This window comes from Numenius arquata, chromosome 4, assembly GCF_964106895.1.
Source record: "Numenius arquata chromosome 4, bNumArq3.hap1.1, whole genome shotgun sequence".
Taxonomy (NCBI): Eukaryota; Metazoa; Chordata; class Aves; order Charadriiformes; family Scolopacidae; genus Numenius; species Numenius arquata.
The window spans coordinates 28,771,141-28,792,609 of NC_133579.1; the positions used below are offsets into that span (position 1 = coordinate 28,771,141).

The 21,469-nt window shown below is 38.5% G+C and overlaps 1 protein-coding gene across 1 annotated transcript in view; it reads left to right on the forward strand.

Annotated features, from left to right (window-relative positions):
* Positions 1–21,469, forward strand: part of CCDC102B (coiled-coil domain containing 102B) — a 168,620-nt gene that overhangs the window by 34,152 nt on the left and 112,999 nt on the right. Inside the window, exon 7 of the mRNA XM_074146474.1 lies at positions 19,941–20,150. Coding sequence (XP_074002575.1) covers positions 19,941–20,150 — 210 coding nt within the window. The remainder of the gene's footprint in view (positions 1–19,940; positions 20,151–21,469) is intronic.

Below are 21,469 nucleotides of genomic sequence, written 5' to 3' on the forward strand. Positions count from 1 at the left end.
GGATGAAAGCTCACGCTTTGCTTTAGATCTTTTTGGCTAAGAATGCTTCAAACCAGCTGCCCTTTGAAATTTAAAATTAAATTAGCAGAAATAATTGCTATAATCCCTATGCCTAAAACAATCTTTGCCATTTACTTAGGTTTTTTAACACACTTTGTTTAATCTATTACCACTGTCACCCCCGCTGTGTTCTGTCATAATCCAATCAACTGCAAGAAAAGCATGTTACTGTTTGTAAAACAAACAAACCGACCAACTGTTTTGGTGTGAATGTCAAGAGCTTCAGTTCTCCCATTCTCAGTAGTGAAACATAAAGATTAAGGTGTGATTTTATTGTTTTTTAAAAAAATTAATTTTAGATAAATTTCCTAGATCAGTGGATTGTTAGTTAATATGGGGATTTTTACTTATTTATTCCCTGGATTAAAGGTTCAACCTCTTCATGCAGGAGAAGCAAGAGTAACTATGCACTTGTTAGCACATTGGAGTTCTGACTCTCTAGATGAGTGATGACTTGTCAAGTTTTGAGAGTTTTGGTTGACATGTGTCCTTTATAAATTTCAAACAGTATTCTCCAAATGATTAACTGAAATGTGAATTCTTTTCTTGACTGAGATGAGACAACACTTTAAATTCACCTAAACCACTGTATAATGTTCATTTAAATTAGTATTGGTTGGAACTATAATTGTTATGTTCAGCTTTAGGCAATGCAGTTTGACAATTAAGTCATATTAGTCCCATCTCAAGTATCACTTGCCTGTAGGTATACAGCAAATGGGCATGTTCTACATGCCATTTTTATGTAAGGTCATGATTATGCTTATCCAGGCACCAGTATTTTGCTACACATAACAAAAAAAAAAATAATTATAATTTTAAGAGTTTGCATTAAAAAGGATGTTAAAAAAAAAGATGCCCAGTACATCCAAAGGAGTTTAGTCTCTGGTTTTAATTATGGGAAGCATTTGAATCTAAGGGGTCTTGTCATTGTTCAAAAGAACCCCCTCATGTCAAAAGATACTTAAATGATGGTTAATATTAAAGTTATAAATAAATAGTTACTGAATTCTGTTGGTAGTGTTTTCTGTTCACATAGACATGTAATTAGTCTTGAATGAGTACTCTTTTCTGTCATGAGAACCAAAGCTTCAAGTTTGGTTTCTGCAGTTAGAAATTATTCTAAGGGTCACTCACTTCAGATTTGTACAAGATGGAATGAAAAGTGCTTGATTTATGAACAAGTTCAAGGAAATGGGAAACCTTTAGAAGTGGCTAGTATGAAGAAAAAGTAGGCTAGAATGGATCCCAAGTAGAAAGTTAGTATTTGATAGCCTGAAAGACCATAGCAAAAGGGGATGTTATTAAGCCATGTAGTAAATTTGCAGTAACTTGACTAGTTACTGAAATAAACTAGTGCAGCATCATTTTGGTATAGTCAAATAAGGCAAATATGACCTCTGATGTAGTTGTTGGTATGTTTTATAGCATGTGCATTACTTTTAAAGTACAGCAAAGCCATAGAAGTAGGAAGCAATATATCTGAACAGTGTCTAGACTGAGAAACACAGAGCAGCCGAGGTAGCAAGTGATACTCTATCAGTTCTGGAGGTGAGGTTCTTTGTCCTGATCTGAGACAGAAACTCAGGTCAGGGTTGAGCAAAAAGTTTAGAGGTGCTTCTAGAGTAGGGCTGGAATTAGGCAGCCCAAGGAAAGTTAGGAGAGGTGAGATATATGTACTCTGAGGGCCTTTGTGGTGTGGGCCAAAGGTGGTGGTCTTACTTCCAGTCAGAGTTGGAAAATAAGATGGGGTTGAACAAAAGAGAAAGCCTAGTAATGTTTCTGGGGGCTGGGTGAAGAAAAAAAATAGATACTATGAAATAAAATTTGAATATGAGTTAGCAATATGCCCTTACTGCAAAGAATTGTAATGGTATCATGGGCTGCATTAGGACGACTGTTGCCAGCGGGTTGAGGGAAGCGATCCTTCCCCTCTAGTCAGTATTTGTGAGGCCACACCTGGGGTGCTGGTTCCACTTCTGGGCTCCCCAGTACAGGAAAGACATGAAAGACAGTCTAGCAAAAGGCCACTAAGATGATGAGGGGACTGGAGTGTCTGTCATATGAGGAAAGACTGAGAGAGTTGGGACTGTTCAACATGGAGAAGAGGAGGGTCAGGGGGAATCTTATAAATGTTTGTAAATATCTAAAGGGAAGGTGTATAGAAAATGGGGCCAGGCTTTTTTCAGTGGTGCCCAGTGACAGGATCAGAGACAATGGGCAGACACTGAAACACAGGAAGTTCCCTCTGAACATCACGAAACACTTTTAAACTGTGAGGATGACCAAGCACTGGCACAGGTTGCTCAGAGAAGTTGCTGAGTCTTCCACCTTGGAGATACTCAAAAGCCATCTGGACATGGTCCTGGGCAACTGGCTCTGTGTGGTGCTGCCTGAGCCAGGGAGTTTGGGCCAGGTGACCTCTGAAGGTCCTTTCCAACCTCAGCCATTCTGTGATTCTAGTATGCTGTTTGCAGAATGAAGAGGAGGAGATGGGGAATTGCCATTGGTAAGATACCATCTACTTTTTTGTCAAGTAATAAAACCTTTCAGCACATCTACTGTTGCCCATAATGTAATATATCTATAAGGCAAATTGATGTGTCTGCATAAAATTATATATTTATATATGGATTAGGTATATATAAAAGGAGACAATATGAGTGTTTCCTTCTAAAAACAGCAGTATAAATTTTAAAGGAATAAATGACTTGATAGACCGTTTATTATTGGTAATTTAATCATTATAATTAATATTTTTTTTCAGTAAGTAAATAGGTCTCACTTATCACGTCATCTTATGAAGGAAGGGAGGAAAATTTCAGGATTTTCCCCAGTACCTTAATAGATAGGATATTTGTAACTGAAAGATATTATTATACCAGTTTAAAAAAAAGTAAAACATTATGGCAAATTTGTCAAAACGTAGGAGGAACAGGACTCAGACATCCTGCAGAGATTTCTTATCTTTTTTCTAAGTTAGAAATCTAGATTGTTCATTTTTCTTGTGGGGACCTTCATTCTGCATCTAAGATGCAGGGAACATCAAGCAGCAAACCTCCTTCTGACAAATCACATCAGCAGATGGGTGTCCCCATTGCCTGCAGCAGGGAGTCTCCTACTTCTATTATTCACCATTTTCTTCTAGTGATTCTGAGTCACCTAGACTCACCCTGCAGAAAGGCCTCTCATCAACCACAGGGGCAGTGAACCAGTTCTGAAAGTGCAAGTTATCGGGTGGGACATGACATTTCTTCGTAGTGTGAGGATTCATCAGCTTCCAGCCTTCATCATCATGGGAATTTCCACTTTCCAGCTTCATACATGCATAGACTCTTCCTGCCCCTCTGCTACAGTTGAAAGTTCAGGTTCTTGAAGCTGCAAGGTCTAAGAAAAGATCAAGTCAACCTGTTTCTCATGCTCTCTGATGCTGTGTGAGTCTGGTGGCCTCTTCCAACAGTCCTTTCACAAGGAAGCACAGCCCCTTGACAACTGCACACCTCCTGCGGGCTTGGAGACCATGTGCCCAACAAGAGACTCAAGGGACTCCCTGCAGTCTGGCATTTTCTGAGTTGAATCCTCCTCCTGAAGCTCTGTCTGGGTCCGAGTCTGATAGGGAAGGAGCAGTTACTTCAGTGGCTCCTCACATGGCAGGTACACACAAGTTCCTCAGAGCGTTCCATGAGTCCCCCAGCAATCCCTGGTAAAGTGCCCAGAAACTTAAGAAGAGACTGAAAACAGAGTACTTTCAACTTTAACCTGGAGAATGTACTCACAGTGATGATTTCATCTAGGCTACTTAGAAATTCAGTCAGTATCAATATTGATGGTAAAATTCAGGAATGGTTCTTACACAAATATTTTATTGGAAGATATGCAAATATATGGCCTGCTACCTTTTTGACTGCAAACAGGTGTACAATATGAGAGCTCCCCAACCAGGAATGGTGATAAAATATTGAAATATTTATATTAGCAAATATGAGGCAAAGCTGCACTGAGAATGGCTACTGAGATAAGGCTGGTATTCTGTTTTATTTTGCAAGGTGGATGAAGATGATCATGTTTAGTTTTTATTATTTGTATTATTTTCACTGATTAAATTTCCATATAGAAGATACATTAGTGCTTATAATAATCAAGTGTACTTTATACACGTGTGTGCATTTGTATACATATATATATATATATGACAAAGGAATCAGTTTTGTCTCTGACTTCTTCCACCTGAAACACACTTTACTGACAAGAAAAATGACAGGTGTTTGTGTGGACTGATAATGTATGAGGTTTGCATCTTGAAGTACATATTGCTGAGTTCTGTTCTGAAATATAATAAAGTACATGGTTCATTTTTCATGTGTATTAGTAACTTAGTTGATCAGGACATGTGGACATGTTTGATATATTGTCTGGATATAAAAATGAATATGTATTATGTATTTGTTCTTTTTAACCCATGGGTGAAAGCCTCTCAGTTTCCAAGACAGCCTACCATTTGGCTGATATCTCAATGGAACTGTTTTCTTATGAAAGAAGACTTCATTCTTCAGTATTCTTGTCTGGAAAAATTCTTTAATGTTATGTAGCTATTAGAATGTGTGCCATCATCTCTTTTCCCCTGGATACACTCACTAAAATAAAGGACATGACGTGATTTTTCCAGATAGTGTGAGTGGGAATGCTAATTTCAGTATTTCAAGAATGTATGTCTTATATCAGATTACTATTTTTTTTCTATATATATATCAGAATGAAAACAAACCAAAAGTATAAAATAGGAACATTTATTGTTTGGGTGTCTTTTGTTTGTTTGTTTAGTTTTGTTTTACTTTACATTATGATTCATATTTCCTTTTAATACTACTTTGTCTTCTGGAAAGCAGATTTTTATATTAATTTAGGGCTAAGTACACAGGTATTTTGTATAAATTCTTTATTAGTCAGTAGCTTCTGATTAGGTACACTAATGAACTGGCAGCAGCACTTCATAAAGTTTATTTATTTCCAAAAAAAGTATATTACAGTTGCATTTGAAAAATGCCTTCTGTTGATACCACACAGTTTGAATATATTGCCTGGCAATAAAAATGAATATATTGCCAGGCTATACTGATCACCAGCTATTAGAGAAAGCCTAAAGAGATACAATCAGAAAAATAATGACCCTGACTCCTTGTGGCAGAATGTATTCATTGATTTGTTTGTTAGTTTATTTTTTTCTAAAAAGGAGTAATGTATTTCAGGATACTATCTTTCAGACTTTTATAAGTAGGGCTGTAGAATTAAGGACCACAGCTTTATGGGGCTACTATATCTTGAAGAGATTATAGATGCTTTTCAGTGGATCTATTTTTGTTAAAACTCATATTTCATTTTGCAGCTAAACCCAATATTTGTAACAAACCTCTTAATAGTTAATTCTAATTATTTAAACACTGTAGTGTATTGTCTTTGTAAGATGTATTTTCAGTTTCTGATAGGAGACCTGTCAGTCAATCTGGTTACCACCAAATTTTGGGCACTGCAAGTGTTGTTATTGTACACATTTTTTTTGGCCTGAAGATAGCGCAATTGCAGACCTCTTTCCCCTACAGGTGTAACTAAGGAAATTTTTTTGTCTTTTCATTTCATTTAGTGGACCTAGATTTCAGAAGGAAACCAAATACTTCTCTTCAGTTTAAAATCCTAACTGTAATTATCATTAGAGGCCATAGTTTACCTGACACATTTACTGTTCCTCTCCATCAACAGTAAAATCTCTTTTGGGGGTCAGTGGGGATACAGAATTTTTTATTTACTTAATGTTATACAAAATCCGGGAGAATCTGAGATAGTAGGTTCATAGATTCATAGATTGGTCCAGGCCGGAAGGGACCTCCAAAGGCCATCTAGTCCGACCTCCCCGCAGTCAGCAGGGACACCCCCAACTAGACCAGGTTGCCCAGGGCCTTGTTGAGCTTCACCTTGAATATCTCAAGGGAAGGGGCCTCAACCACCTCCCCGGGCAACCTGTTCCAGTGTTCCACCACCCTCACAGTAAAGAACTTCTTCCTAATATCCAATCTAAATCTCCCCTTCTCCAACTTAAAACCATTGCCCCTCGTCCTGTCGCTGCAGGCCTTTGTAAACAGACCCTCCCCAGCCTTCCTGTAGGCCCCCCTCAGGTACTGGAAGGCTGCTATTAGGTCTCCCCGGAGCCTCCTTTTCTCCAAGCTGAACAACCCCAGCTCCCTCAGTCTGTCCTCATAGGAGAGGTGCTCCAGCCCCCTGATCATTTTGGTGGCCCTCCTCTGGACCCGCTCCATCAGGTCCATGTCCTTTCTATATTGAGGGCTCCAGACCTGCACACTAAGGGTCTCTAAGGGGACCTAAGGACACTAAGGTCTCTAAGGACACTGGCTTGTTGGAGCAGGTCCAGAGGAGGGCCACGAAGGTGGAAGGGCTGGAATACCTCTCCTATGAAGACAGACTGACAGTTGATGGTGTTCAGCCTGGAAAAGAGAAGGCTCTGGGAGGACCTTAAGAGTGGCTTTCCAGTACCTAAAGGGGGCCTACAGGAAAAAAGGGGAGGCACTCTTTATCAAGGAGTGGGTGAGAGGTAATGGTTTTAAAATGAAAGAGGGTAGATTTAGATTAGATATTAGGAAGAAATTCTTTACTGTGAGGGTGGTGAGATGCTGGAACAGGTTGCCCAGAGAAGCTGTGGATGTCCTAGTCCTAGAGGTGCTCAAGGCCCAGTTAGATAGGGCTTTGAGCAACATGGTCTAGTGGAAGGTGTCTGCCCGTGGCAGGGTAGTTGGAACTAGATGATCTTTAAGTTTCTTTCCAACTCTAACTATTATATGATTCTATGTAATTACGAAAATAGACATTAATTGGGAGAAAAGACAGCTAAAATAGCACAAGATGTATCAGAAAAAAAATAATCATACTCATTTGTTTTTTAAATATTCATTCAAATATTCATGCTTTTCTGGCAAGCCTACAAGAATGTTTTCTTGACAGAATTGTCCTTACATCTTATGGCTATCAGAGATCTTACTTATAGCATGTGTTTGTATATCTTTATTCTAACAGTCCTTTCTTGTTCTAACTAGTTTCCTAGATATTTTTTGCAATAGCTTGTTGTTCATCTATGACAGTATGAAATAAGTAAGCAGTACTGTACAACTTGATAGACACTGACAGTTTGGATATTCCTCTACTCTCAATCATTTTATGAATTGTGATTACACTGAAGAAGGCTAGCATATAGCAAGAAGCTTTCAGTATTTTTTAAGTCATCTTCCTTATTTTTTGTATCTGAAAAATTTAAGTACTTTTGTTTAAAATAAGATAAAACATAAAAACTTCATAATTTTACAGTACAAATGAGTGCATGATGTGTTGGCATTCTCTTTACTGATCTCAACATTTTAGATAGGTAAAAGTACTTACTCTGAAGTTTTAAAATTATTTTCAGGTAATTAGTGAAAGTAGAATTTTGGGCAGGCGTTATGGATAATTCTCTCTGATACTCGGTGATAGAAAAACTTCTTTCCTTGCATGCATACTAGATTCTCCTGCAAAACAGGTGGTTGATGTTAAACAATTCTTCATGTGAATTCACTGATTTAAGTGAGACTCCATCAGATGCATTACAATCCATGCAGAGGCTACACTTGAGACATGAATGCAGCAAACATCTGAAATTCCAGGACTACCATGTCCTGATATGCATGTTAGCGTGGACTGTTAAAGATGCATTAAGGATTATTTAAGATAGACACTGTTCCTAGTTTTTCAGTGAAGATGTTAACATTTATTTAGTTTAATGTAATACATAGTCCCTAATAACTTGAATTTAGAAGAAACTGATGAAAGCAGTGCCAGAATCAACATAGAAAGAAAGATCTGTGAGATCCAGGGTAATTTTCCCCTCTTCACTGTCAGCATTTTCCTTTTCTTGAACTTATTTATGACTCTGCATATATTATTCATAATTGTTGTACATTTTCAGCCTTTAAGGTTTTATTTATCTATGGAGAACTTATATTCCTGCATAAAATCATTTGAGATAAATTACTTATACACACAAAAGAGTTTACTCATGTGCGGTAAATCAGCAACTTTTCTTTTAATGTCAACATTGTGCAATGATATCAGTTTGCAGCAGATTTAAACATTTGAGTAGTACCAGAAGGAAGAAATATTTGATTACTAACACACTGGTGCTCAGATATATCCATTGTTATGAATATAAGCATTCATTAAAAAGTTCAATTTATTGCAGGGCTTGACATCTCAAGATATTATCAGGCACAATAACATTTATCATGCTTTCAGTATAGTTTCTGATGGACTAAATGGTGTTCTTGGCAGACTTGCTCACAATAAGAAAAAAAGCAGAGTAAATTTATTTTTTCCTTTATTGAATGTTGAAGTACTTGTCAAATAAAAAGGTACCCAAGATTTGTCTTCTCTTTCCTGTGGAAGGAGTGCTAAGGATTCTGGTAGTCTTTGATTACTTCTTTTAGATGAAAAAGGAAAAGAATTCTAGAAACAGTCATATACACTGTAAATAATGATTGCAAAACTGCCTAGTGTAACACATAGTGAGTAACAGTTTTGCTTGCCAGCAAACATCACACCTGTGCACAGCAGTGCTGGGCTCAGAAGCAGGCAAGCTGATGGGTTTCCTTTCAGACCTAGGAGTTTTTGCAGTTTTTGCCAAGCTCTTACAGACTTCTAGCAGTAGAAATCTCATAACAAATAAAATAAAATAAATTAAATAAAATAATAATAAAAAAACCCAAACCCAAAACCCTCAAGCCCAAAACAAAACAAAGGGTATATTGCAGGTAATGAAGATTCTTGAAAGTATTTCCTATCCACTTGGACACGGGCATCTTGCTTATGTGAAGTCTGCCTTCCTCTTACACCTTTCGAAGAGGGAGGTATGCAGTGGGATGGAACCATTGCCATCTAAGAAGTTCTGTAGACACTTCTGACCTAAAACCAAAAACGGTATCAGAGAATCAGATTCAGCAATCTAACTGATCTCTTCTGCTTGTATATAGTGCTTCTGCCTATATCACATTTTTCCTGATCTTCCAGTACAGACAATTTTTTCTCCCAGTTATACTGAGAGAGTATCTTTAACACTTTGATACCATTCCTTTTAGAACCTTGACAAAAGACCTTCAGACCCGGTATTATAACTATGTTATGAATTGTAACGATGTTTCACTATGCACTCTTAATGAAGAAACCTGATGCTTGCACTTGATGGTAGACTCCTCAGGCAGAGCTTGTTTTTCAATTCGTTTGATCCAATCATGGCAGTGCCTGATACCGAACAAGAACTAGATGTGTGGTATCAGGCACTGCAGACCCCTGTAGCAGAGGGAGGTGACCAAAGGAAGAAGGAGGAATGAATACAAGTGCCTGCTAGAAGGAGCAAGGGAAAAGTCTCACAGCCCGCCTCTTCTCTCCATTTACCCCTGTACAACAAGTATGGGGCACTGGAGGTTGAGAGTGAGGCAAATGAGAAGGTAGAAGAAGCACCATCTGGGGAGTCACCTAAAGCAAATCAGTCTCCCCCTCGCATCAGAACCTCTACACTACAAAAAAAGAGGAAGGTTATTGTTATTGGTGACTCCCTTCTGAAGGGAACAGAGGGTCCCATATGTCGGCCAGATCCTTCCCACAGGGAAGAATAAGTCTTACGAGGAGAGGCTGAGGGAGCTGGGGTTGTTCAGTCTGGGGAAGAGGAGACTGAGGGGAGACCTTATCGCTCTCTACAAGTACCTGAAAGGAGGCTGTAGAGAGGCGGGGGTCGGTCTCTTCTCCCAAGTTACAGATGATAGGACAAGGGGCAATGGCTTCAAGTTACGCCAGGGGAGGTTCAGGTTAGATATTAGGAAATATTTCTTTACTGAAAGGGTTGTCAGACATTGGAATGGGCTGCCCAGGAAAGTGGTTGAGGCACCATCCCTGGAGGTATTCAAGAGAGGAGTTAACATGGTGCTCAGGGATATGGATTAGTGTTGGGTGGTGTTTTGTGTGTGTTTTTTTGTTTGTTTTTTTTGTTGGGTTTGGTGGTTGGTGATTCTGTGAAGTCTGCTGCCTCCCTGGGGCCCGGGTCAGAGATGTTACCAGAAGGCTGCCAAGTCTGGTACAGCCCTCTGACTACTATCCGTTAGTAGTTATTCAGGTGGGTAGCGATGAAGTCAACACTGGAAATTCAAAAACAATCAAAAAGGACTTTAAGAGACTGGGGAAACTGGTTGAGGGATCAGGGGCACAGATAATTTTCTCGTCAGTACCCTTAGTCGCAGGTAGGAATACCGAGAGGAATAAAAAAATATGCATGATTAACAAGTGGCTCAGAAACTGGTGCCACCAACAAAATTTTGGGTTTTTTAATCTTGGGGAACTTTATACGGCACCAGGTCTCCTAGCAACAGCTGGAATACATCTTTCTCAGAGGGGGAAAAAGATACTGGCATGTGAGTTGGCAGGGCTTGTTGAAAGGGCTTTAAACTAGGCTCGAAGGGGGAAGGGGTTAAACACAAGTCCAGCAGAAATAAGCCTAAGGAGAGCCTTCAGCCTGCCATATCACTTGAAGTGGGAGATGCTGTAAATACTGTAACAAAGGCATGGTCTTGCAGAGAGGGACCGAGATCCCCTGAGACAATAGGGGACAGAAGTGTATTTGGCACAAAACATGTTGGGAGATCAGTGGAGTGCCCCTCTAAGAAGGAGACACAGCCAGCAGACCGACTAAAGTGTCTCTACACCAACGCACGCAGCATGGGAAACAAACAGGAAGAGTTGGAAGCCATCCTGCTACAGGAAAGCTACGACATAGTAGCAATTACAGAAACTTGGTGGGACGAGTCCTATGACTGGAGTGTGGCCATTGATGGCTACAAACTATTCAGAAGGGACAGGAGAGGAAGAAGGGGTGGAGGTGTTGCCCTCTATGTGAAGAAATGGCTAGAGTGTGAAGAGTTGTTGCTAAAGAATAGCCATGAGCAGGTAGAAAGCTTGTGGGTAGGAATTAGAGATCGGGACAACAAAGGGAACCTTGTGGTAGGAGTCTACTACAGGCCTCCTGACCAGGCAGAGCCTGTCGACGAAGCCTTCTTACTCCAGCTGGAAGAGGCATCACGATCACAGGCTCTCATCCTGCTGGGTGACTTTAACCACCCTGACATCTGTTGGAAAAGCAACACGGCTGGCTGCAGGCACTCCAGGAAGCTTCTAGAGTGCCTAGACGACAACTTCTTGAGACAAGAAATCACCAGCCCTACTCGAGGAGACGCATTGTTGGACTTGTTGGTCACAAATGCAAGTGAGGCCATCAGGGATATCAAAGTTGAAGGCAGTCTGGGCTGCAGTGATCATGCTCTAGTGCAGTTCACTCTCTTAAGAAGTTTGAAGCCCAAGAGGAACACCGTCAGGACGCTAAATTTTAAGAAAGCGAACTTCCAACTCTTCAAGGAGTTAGTAAATAGGACCCCATGGGAAACTGCCCTTAGGGACAAGGGAGCAGAACAAAGCTGGCAGATCTTTAAGGATGCTCTCCATAGAGCACAAAAGATCTCAATCCCAACATGTAGGAAATTGGGTAAGGAAGGCAAGAAACCACCATGGTTGAGCCGGGACCTGCTGGTCAAACTAAGGGGTAAGATGGGGCTACACAGGAAATGGATGAAGGGACAGGCAACCTGGGAAGAGTATAGGGATGTTGCCCGGCTGTGTAGGAATGAGGTCAGGGAGGCCAAGGCACAGCTAGAATTGGACTTGGCAAGGGACATAAAGAAAAACAAGAAAGGCTTCTACAGGTACATTAACCAGAAAAGGAAGGTTAAAGAAAATGTACCCCCCTAATGAGCAGCAACGGGGAACTTGTATCAATGGAGGAAGAGAAGGCAGAAGTTCTCAATAATTTTTTTGTCTCAGTCTTCACTGGCAACCCCTCTCCTCCTAGCTCTTGTATTGATGGCCCACAAGTTGAGGATCCAGGTGACAAAGTCCATCCCACTATAACTGAAGGCATGGTACGTGATCACCTAAGGAATCTAAAGATATACAAGTCCGTGGGACCTGATGAAATCCATCCCAGAGTCCTGAAGGACCTGGCTGATGAAGTTGCAAAACCACTTTCCATGATATTCGAAAAGTCATGGCAGTCAGGTGAAGTCCCTGCAGACTGGAAGAAAGGAAACATCACACCCATTTTTAAAAAGGGAAGAAAGGAGGACCCTGGGAACTACCGACCTGTCAGCCTCACCTCTGTGCCTGGGAAGAACATGGAACAGATCCTTCTGGATGCCGTGCTTGGGCACATGGAGGTCAGGGGGATGATTCAGGACAGCCAACATGGCTTTACTAGGGGCAAGTCCTGCCTGACTAACCTAGTGGCCTTCTATGATGAAGTGACTAGGTCAGTAGACAAAGGGCGACCTATGGATGTAATCTATCTGGACTTCTGTAAGGCCTTTGACACAGTTCCTCACAACATTCTACTTGCCAAATTGGGGGGATACGGATTTGATGGGTGGACGGTTCGGTGGATAAGGAATTGGCTGAATGGTCGCACCCAGAGGGTGGTACTCAATGGCTTTAAGTCCGGATGGAGAGCAGTGACTAGTGGTGTCCCTCAAGGGTCCGTCCTGGGACCAGTACTGTTTAACATTTTTATCAAAGACATAGACAGAGGGATTGAGAGCACCATCAGCAAGTTTGCAGATGACACCAAGCTGTGTGGTGTTGTCGATACACCAGAGGGACGGGATGTCATTCAGAGGGACCTGGACAGGCTGGAGAGGTGGGCCCAGATGACCTCATGAGGTTCAACAAAAGCAAGTGCAGGATTCTGCACCTGGGAAGAAACAATCCTCAGTATAAATACAGACTGGGGGATGAGGTATTAGAAAGCAGCCCTGAGGAAAGGGACTTGGGGGTGCTGATTGACGAGAAGCTGGACATGAGCAGGCAATGTGCTCTCGCAGCCCAAAAGGCCAATCACATCCTGGGCTGCATCAAAAGAAGTGTTGCCAGCAGATCCAGAGAGGTGCTTCTGCCACTTTACTCTGCTCTGGTGAGACCTCACCTGGAGTACTGTGTGCAGGTCTGGAGCCCTCAATATAGAAAGGACATGGACCTGATGGAGCGGGTCCAGAGGAGGGCCACCAAAATGATCAGGGGGCTGGAGCACCTCTGCTATGAGGACAGACTGAGGGAGCCGGGGTTGTTTAGCTTGGAGAAAAGGAGGCTCCGGGGAGACCTCATAGCGGCCTTCCATTACCTGAGGGGGGCCTACAGGAAGGCTGGGGAGGGTCTATTTACAAAGGCCTGCAGTGACAGGACGAGGGGCAATGGTTTTAAGTTGGAGAAGGGGAGATTTAGATTGGATATTAGGAAAAAATTCTTTACCATGAGGGTGGTGGAACACTGGAACAGGTTGCCCAGGGAGGTGGTTGAGGCCCCTTCCCTTGAGATATTCAAGGTGAAGCTCGACGAGGCCCTGGGGAACCTGGTCTAGTTGGGGGTGTCCCTGCTGACTGCGGGGAGGTCGGACTAGATGGCCTTTGGAGGTCCCTTCCGGCCTGGACCAATCTGTGAATCTATGAATTTACCTAGGTGCCATATTTAAGGAAATTGCACTTCTGCCATTCCTTCTGGTAGCTGTGACACATTCAGTACCTTAGAAGTGACAACATCTCATAAATAAATAAAACTGCCACTGTGAAATGGCAGATTCTCTGTCCTCACATTTCTTGTCAATGTGCAATAGCTTGGAAGATGGTTGATAAAACTACATAACTGTTGAGTTTTTGGCTCTGGCTTTGAGAAGGTCATTAGATGTGACTTTTTTGAGAGATAGTATTCCTGTCTCAGTTACAGAAAAGGAATGTTTTCTTCAGAAACAAAGGCTTGTGCTGAGTTTTGTAAGTAATTGCAGGGAAAAGGTCTGTAAAGGTCAAATTCACTAATATCTTTATGAAACTTTGTTGTTATTTCAATAAGTTTTCTTTTTAAGGACGGTGACATGATCCTTAATTCATAATCAACCTGTGCCTTGTTAAAGTTTCAGTTCAATGTGTCACTTGCTTCACATTTGTAGAATAATTTGTAGCATAATAGTAGTATAAATGACCTCCATGTACAATATAGTGAAGATATCAAGAATCTTGAAAATGTGTATTCATTCAGTCTGCTTTAAAACCCGAAAAACCCCTGTGTGGCCATTTAAAACACAAAAAAGCGTAATGATTTTAAATTTTCATTTTTAATCTCTGCAAGCTGAAACAGATGTTTTATATGTATTTGATTGAGGCTGCCAGAAGTTTCTTTTTATTAGTTTAAACAGGAATTCTTGCCTCTCTGTATCCATAGGCCTTATTTGGCTTGCCTGTAGATTATTAGTATGAAGACAGATAGCATTAGAATTTAATGTTTTGATGTGGTTGAATAAGGTTCAGATTGTAAATAAATAAATTAAATTCTTCTGTTTTCAGTCAATTCTGCTGTGGAAAAGGCCCTGCATGTAATGTGAGGTATCTTGTATAGACAACTTTTATTTAAGATGTTCGGAGAATATTTCTCAGAAAATGTTGTTTTTTAAAAAGTGCTAGTTTTGTAAAAGAAAAACCTTTTGCAGTGAGAATTTCCAGTTGAATTGTCATTTTTTTTGTTTCTGATATCATTGTAAATCATATCAGTTTCTGATATAATTTTCATTGTCAGTCAGATCAAATCAAAACTACAGCTTTTAACCGTAATGCTTGTGTTCTGTCCACCTCTATTTTAAATATTTCCTTTGGAAAGCTGGGAGTCATAACTGTCTAAGTACACTTTCCTATCTTTTCCCAAGTTTTATAGAAAGCTAACAAACTATTTCCTAAAGCCAAACAAAATCTGCTGCTTTCTTAATCTCCCTTTCTTCTTAGTGGTGTGTAGAAAAAATTCTGTTTTCCATCTGAAATCATATTGATTGTTACATCTTTTCTTTGTCATCCTTCTTTATGCTCTCATTACTCCCATTAAAAATGGGTAGGCAGCTTAATTATTGTCCTCCATCCTGCTCCATCTTCCCTTGACTAAAGGGAAGGAGAAAAAACGTGTTTCAAGTAAAACTTTTTGAGCCTCAACCACTGTTATGTTGCCTTAAACTGAACTAGAGCATTAAGATTTTCCCACTAATGAGTTCCTTTTCCTGTGTCTGTTTTTCGCAGGGCTCCGTCTTTCATGTTAGTCATAAAATGGTGTAGGTTAGCTCTAAGACGTAATTATCCAGTTTCAAAAGGTCAGTACACTGTACTTCATTTCCATCATTCACCTTAGCAATTATCCACTTCACCGACAGTACCTTGACCTCACTCAATGCTTCCACCATTATTCTGGTCTTCCTATTGAAAAGCAAAATTCAGTGCAAGTTTCTGGAGAGAAAATATACACATTTGAAGAGAAAACGAAACATCCAGAGTTTTTTCACGTTGCAAATTTTTTCTTAGGCTTTAAATACCTTTATAAATAAGAGTCTGTAGTTCCACCCCAGAACACTTATTCTCTGTACGCATATGACAATGTATATATTACATGGAGAGAAAGAAAAGAAATTCTTTTCACTGCGGGTGTGAGGTAGGTAACACTGCTATTCAATCAGTTTGTACTTTCGAATTGAAGTTTCAGTGATAAATTTCAAAATGAAAAATAAGTATTGTTGTTCCTCTGAAATGTTTTTGTGTGGAAAATGAAATGAGATAGACTTTAAGGAAGCAAAGGATGAATGTAAAGTATTTTTTTCTTGTAATGAAGGGTGGAAAAAAATATTTTAAAATGCCAGATTCCCTTTAAAACACCACAGGAACATGTCTATGTGTATACACATATACATACATGTATGTATTTTATATACACATATATACCCACAAAAATTTCATTAGGTCAGTTCAAGACAGCTAACACTTTTCGAATGTTTGCCTTGTGTTGCATTTTCAATAACATCTGGCTCAACTTCCTTGTTGAGAAAATTTCCTCTAGCTGCTTTCCTCATTGTATTAGGTGTCACAACACTTGTTTTCTCTGGCTACATAGTGGGAATGAAAGCAGGTCTGCACAAGTTACTTGCACAATGGATGAGGTGATTTTCAGCCTTTTGAAACTGTGTAGCATTAAGTAGATCGAAATCCCAGGGTCCATTCAAGCTTAGTGAGGGGGAATAGGTCCCTCACAGAGCAAGTCTAGTTGTACAGTTATGAAACAGCCTACAGAGCCCACCAGCATATGAAACTACTCTTTTTTTTTTTTTTATTCTTTTCTTAAGTGTAAATGTTACTTTCTCTAAAGGCAGGAAGGTCATAATTGGAAAATGAGGTTGGTGAGTTTCTTCAGTTGAAAAACAAACAACATTCCAAATCTTATTTATAGAGGGAAAAAGACCCGTGAAGCTTTTTTTTTGTTTTCTTTTATTTTGCTTTGTTTTAATGAGATGAATATGTTCTCAAAAATCTGAGTTAACACCTAGCATTGCCTTTACTCATTGCTTTTAATCTTTTCCAGAAGCTAAAGCACCAAGTTATAAAAAGGCCTTTCTTACAACGTCTCGAAGAGGCCTGAGCAGTCTTGAGTGCGTTCTGAAAGACCATAACCCTGCAAGATTTTTTGCATAAAATTACATTAAAAAGATCATGAAATACTTACTTTTGCTTGCTCTTCCTAACTTAATTCTAGACCTGATTTTTTTTCTTTGCTTTAGCCTCCCTTCTCATTTTGGAAGAATGACATGAATGATAGAGAAGCAACTTTGCAAAGTGCTTAAGTTTATGTGTTTTATATGATTTACCTTAATCTGTTATGTAAAAATACAACTCTTAAAAAACTTTCAATTAGAAAAACAGTAGTGTGATTATTGAATGGAACATTACTGCTGTGAATATCTATATTTCATCTTTGAAGCAAGATGAACAGCAAGAGAATATAACATTGTAATTTCTAACTCACTTAAACAAAACAAAACAAAACAGTTTAATTAACCTAACTTTCTTTTTATATGGATTCAATACACCACTAAAAGCTGTAATAATACTGTACATCCACAGGTTTTCTGAGGCCTTTGTAGTGAACATACTGTTGCTTCTGTCATAAGAAACCACTAAGCTATTAATATGTTTTAGTTCCTAATTAAATTAAGAGAGTGAAAGTAATTCATGGAACAAGTAGCTGAACTTGCATACGAAATATTTCTCACACTGGATACGTGCAGTATGTTTACTGCTTAAAGTGTTAAGAGTTGCTTAAATTGTTTCAAAAATATGATTAATGATAAGTAAAATTGGGCTCATATATGTCATTAGAAAATTATTGTAAACAGCAAATATTTTTCCTTTGTTTGAATTTTTGTTCTGCAAATATCAACATGTATCTTCACACATGTTCATTATTCTGTCATGCCAGAATTATCCTACTCAAGGATTTAAATGACTTGATTAGATTATCTACTAATATAGAATATACAAATTCAGAAAATGTAATGTAAAATAATATTCTTTAACTCTCAATTAAAAAAACTGTGTGCATCCTTCTTTACTTTAGGAAGATTAATTAGCAAAGATGTTACCTACAAATACCTGGTCAGTAATTTTCAGTTATTTTCATACTGAAAAAAAAAAAATTCTCCTTCATGACCTTTTTAATACCAATATTTCAGTTTTCCACTAAGTGAGTTAACATATATAATTTCAGATATAATTCATTTTATTTGATTCAAGATTAAAATATGTTGAAAAGTTCATATAGAAAGTTGACACTAGTCAGTTCAGGAGTACCTGTGTTCCTCATAAAAAAAATAGGGGTATCAAAGTTGTTTTCTGCAATGTATATTACATTCATACAAACCTCTCCTGTCTGTTTTAAAGGCAAATATGTAGATACTTGCAACACAGTTCCATCAAGGATGGGGTCTGGAATACTGAGATTAAAAACTGCCCTGAGGCAAAGAGTGACTTCAGGTCTGGGTGTTTTTCCAGCTCTTTACAACAGCTCACATCAGCCAGCTGGACTTGAGTGCTGCCAGCTGAATTCCTGAAGCTGGAAGGGCTCTGACAGGGGTTCTGGGGTGTGAGTGGGATTGGTGATTGCACAGGTGTGGGAGACAAATTCTGTCTACTCAAGAAAAGGTTGATCTTTTTAGGAAAGAGTGACAAAATTACACATGGTGACTTTGTGAAGCTGGCATTCTGAATTGAAATCCGAAAGCTGGGATCTGGCACACTTTTTTTTTGCACATTCTTTACCAAAGAGGAAAAAGAGAGCAAATACCTCCAGTGAGAGTATTATATGAAAAGTGTTATTTGGAATAAGCATAAGGTGTAGTTTGGGAGAACTCTAATGAACAACAAACCAACCCTGATTACTAACTCTCTGAAAATCAGTATTTCAGAAAATATGAGTTCCAGTACTTTCCTGGACAATGATTTATAATAAATCAATTATAACAAAATTGTCTATTCATGATTTTGTACAAGTTAGTATTTTTTTTCTGACTTTATTATGGAGTTATTTAGGTATATAGTATATTAGATATTTAATATTTATCATTATTGGAGCTTGTAGGTATCTTGGGCACAATGAATACAAATTTCACAGACACAGAGATAAGTAAATTTACCTTTGACATCAGATCTTGGTTTGGTAGTCATCCTGTGCTTAATTGCCTGACTGAAATTCAACCTTTGATGGCTTTGTCATTTCTCTCTACTTGAAGTCTGCCAAAAATGAATTGGTATTGATTAGTGTCATCACTGTGAAAGGTGAACTTTCAGGCTTGGAATCTGAGTCCTGTCTTTTGGCAGATGCTTTGCAAGAACAGAGGGCTTTCTTATGTTCCAGATCTTTCACGGGTACTTGTAAGACATTATGCCTACATATTCATTTATAAAAAAAATATGACATTTGTTACTGTAGTCCAGTAGGTGGTAATTGAACAACTAAACTATAAAGCTGCACAATTTGGTGGTGGTGGTGGTGGGGGTAGTTAGGGTGGGAAAGATTTAGTGCTAAATAGAGGTATGTGATCCCTTCATTTCCGGTTCTTGTACAGAAATTCAGTGGACAGAATTTAAAGACCTCATTAGGAATATGTGAGCATCTAACAGTTTCTTGTGCATTGGAGTTAACATACTGTACTCTATCACCAGAGGGTAGCCCACGCCAAAAAAAATCAAACCAAAAACAAAGGTACAAAATTATTCTTCCTGGACTTCTTTTTCCTGGAAAAAGATAATTTTCCCCTTAATACTATTAATTGTGACATCAAGAAAGAGAGTAGTGTGAAAACCTAAAAATCCTTCCTCGGGTAATTAGGATAGTGGTTTCTAGTACTGAAGATGTACTTTAGAAATTATTCAGTTTAATGAATATCAATTATAGTCCTAAGGTGTAAACAGACTATAATTTAAAAAGTGCTGATTTTTCATCTTTTGGGGAATAAAGAGTGAACTTTGACACTGTCAAACCAAAATAAACAATAATGTTATTTAAAACAAATTCTTTTATTATTTTTTTTTTAAATATCATTGTTCTATAATAGCAGGGAAAGAAATAAGATTTGGTTACTGATTATTATATTAAACCATTACCTATGCTTTACTTTTGTAAAGGTACAATTAATAAGAAATCAATCCTTTTGGGTTTTTTCTTTTAAAATTCAAGTACTTTATGAAATATGGAAAACATGTATCTTGGACTGATTTCTAAAATGCCCACCTTACTCTGAGGTGAGGTCATTAGCTTCACCCAGTAAAGAACAGGTTTTTTTAATCATATTATTCCTCTTTATTTTTCTATCTTTCGGTTACTCTTCCCCCCACCCCAACCTTTCCCAGCAGGAAAGAGTGCAGTTTGAGGATATCTCTGAATGGGGAAAGAGAGAGAGACTTGAAGCAGAAAAGCAAAGTTTGGAAGAAGAGAACAGAAGATTGGAGTTGCAGGTAAAAGAAATTCAGGGACTTCTGGAGATAAAAAATAAAGCAACACTAACTGAATCGAGTTGTGATTATCAAAATGCACAAAGTAAGCTTCTGGTTGAAAATAAGGTATGTGCATTTCTTAGTTTGATTACCTGGGGAGTGTTCCCAAAAATAATTATTATTTCATGATGTCAAAATGTGTCCCTAAAACAAGGGTTGTGCAAGACAGAGCAGCCCTGTCTGCATCTTAGACCTGGACAATTAGAAATCAGTGACTTTGAAGTTCTGTAGGGTACAGAAACTGAAAGAAATATATTTTCATTTTTAAAATGAACAGGGGGAAATGACAAGTCTGACAAGACTAGGGAGCAAAAACGAAGACTGGGAGAAACAGAAGAGATTAATTAAACTTTGGTAGATACAGAGTCCCGATGAAGGTCAAAGGAAAAAAAGCTGTGAGAAATCATTTCTCTATCTTGCTGAATATTGACTCCTTTCTTAAGGAAAAGAGAACTGAAGGAAGAGCTGTATTTCTCATTTTTTATTCCTCTAAAGATCTACTTACTTTTAAACCTTATTGTACTGCTAAAAATGATGTCATAAATTATTCAGAGACTCTTAGCTATGGGTATTTCCTTGACTTTATGTTTTTCTATGCTAATAATTAAGTAGTAATCCAGAAGGCTCCCACTTTCATTGAGACTCTGAAAGCTGTGTAAGAGAAAAAACAAAACAAAACCCCCAACTAATCAGTTAATGTACCTACTTGATGTTATGATTTGGTCAGTGATAAACAGTAACGTTCTTATTTGCCTAAATAAGAAACAATTTAATGTCATTTATGTGCATTTACTGTTGAATATTGGAAGTCTGAGTAACTAGGACCAAATATGGGTTATAGTTACAATAGGTAATTTACCTTGGGAAAGATTGAGAGAGGTTCTATACTTGATGTCTGCTTTTAAATGTAATTATATGATTCTTCTATATTTCTGTGATGGCTCAGGAACAGCAAATTGCAATTATATAGCTTACCTTTATAAAATATCTTACATAATAAACACCTATTTTAGATTTTCCTTTACTAGTATTTATTTTATCATATCATATATCACATTATATCATACCATATCATATCAGCATTTTCACGATTTCTCTGTAATGCAAGTAATTTGAGGTTAGAAATGTGGCCAGGAAGACAGTCCTCTGCTAAGGCATGTTACTGTATTTAAAATCTTTTAGTTATATGGCTGTGATGGTTTTTTGTTTATTTTTTTGAAATGTTACTTGCATAGAATGTTTGACATCTGTGATCAACTTCGTTAGCATCAGCTCTGCCTGTTAGTATCACACCTCATACTGACACAACTTCACAACTTTTTATCCAAGTCAAAAGGCAGAAATGGAGCCCAGTCATCTCTGTTTCCTTATCGTAAAAGTAAATG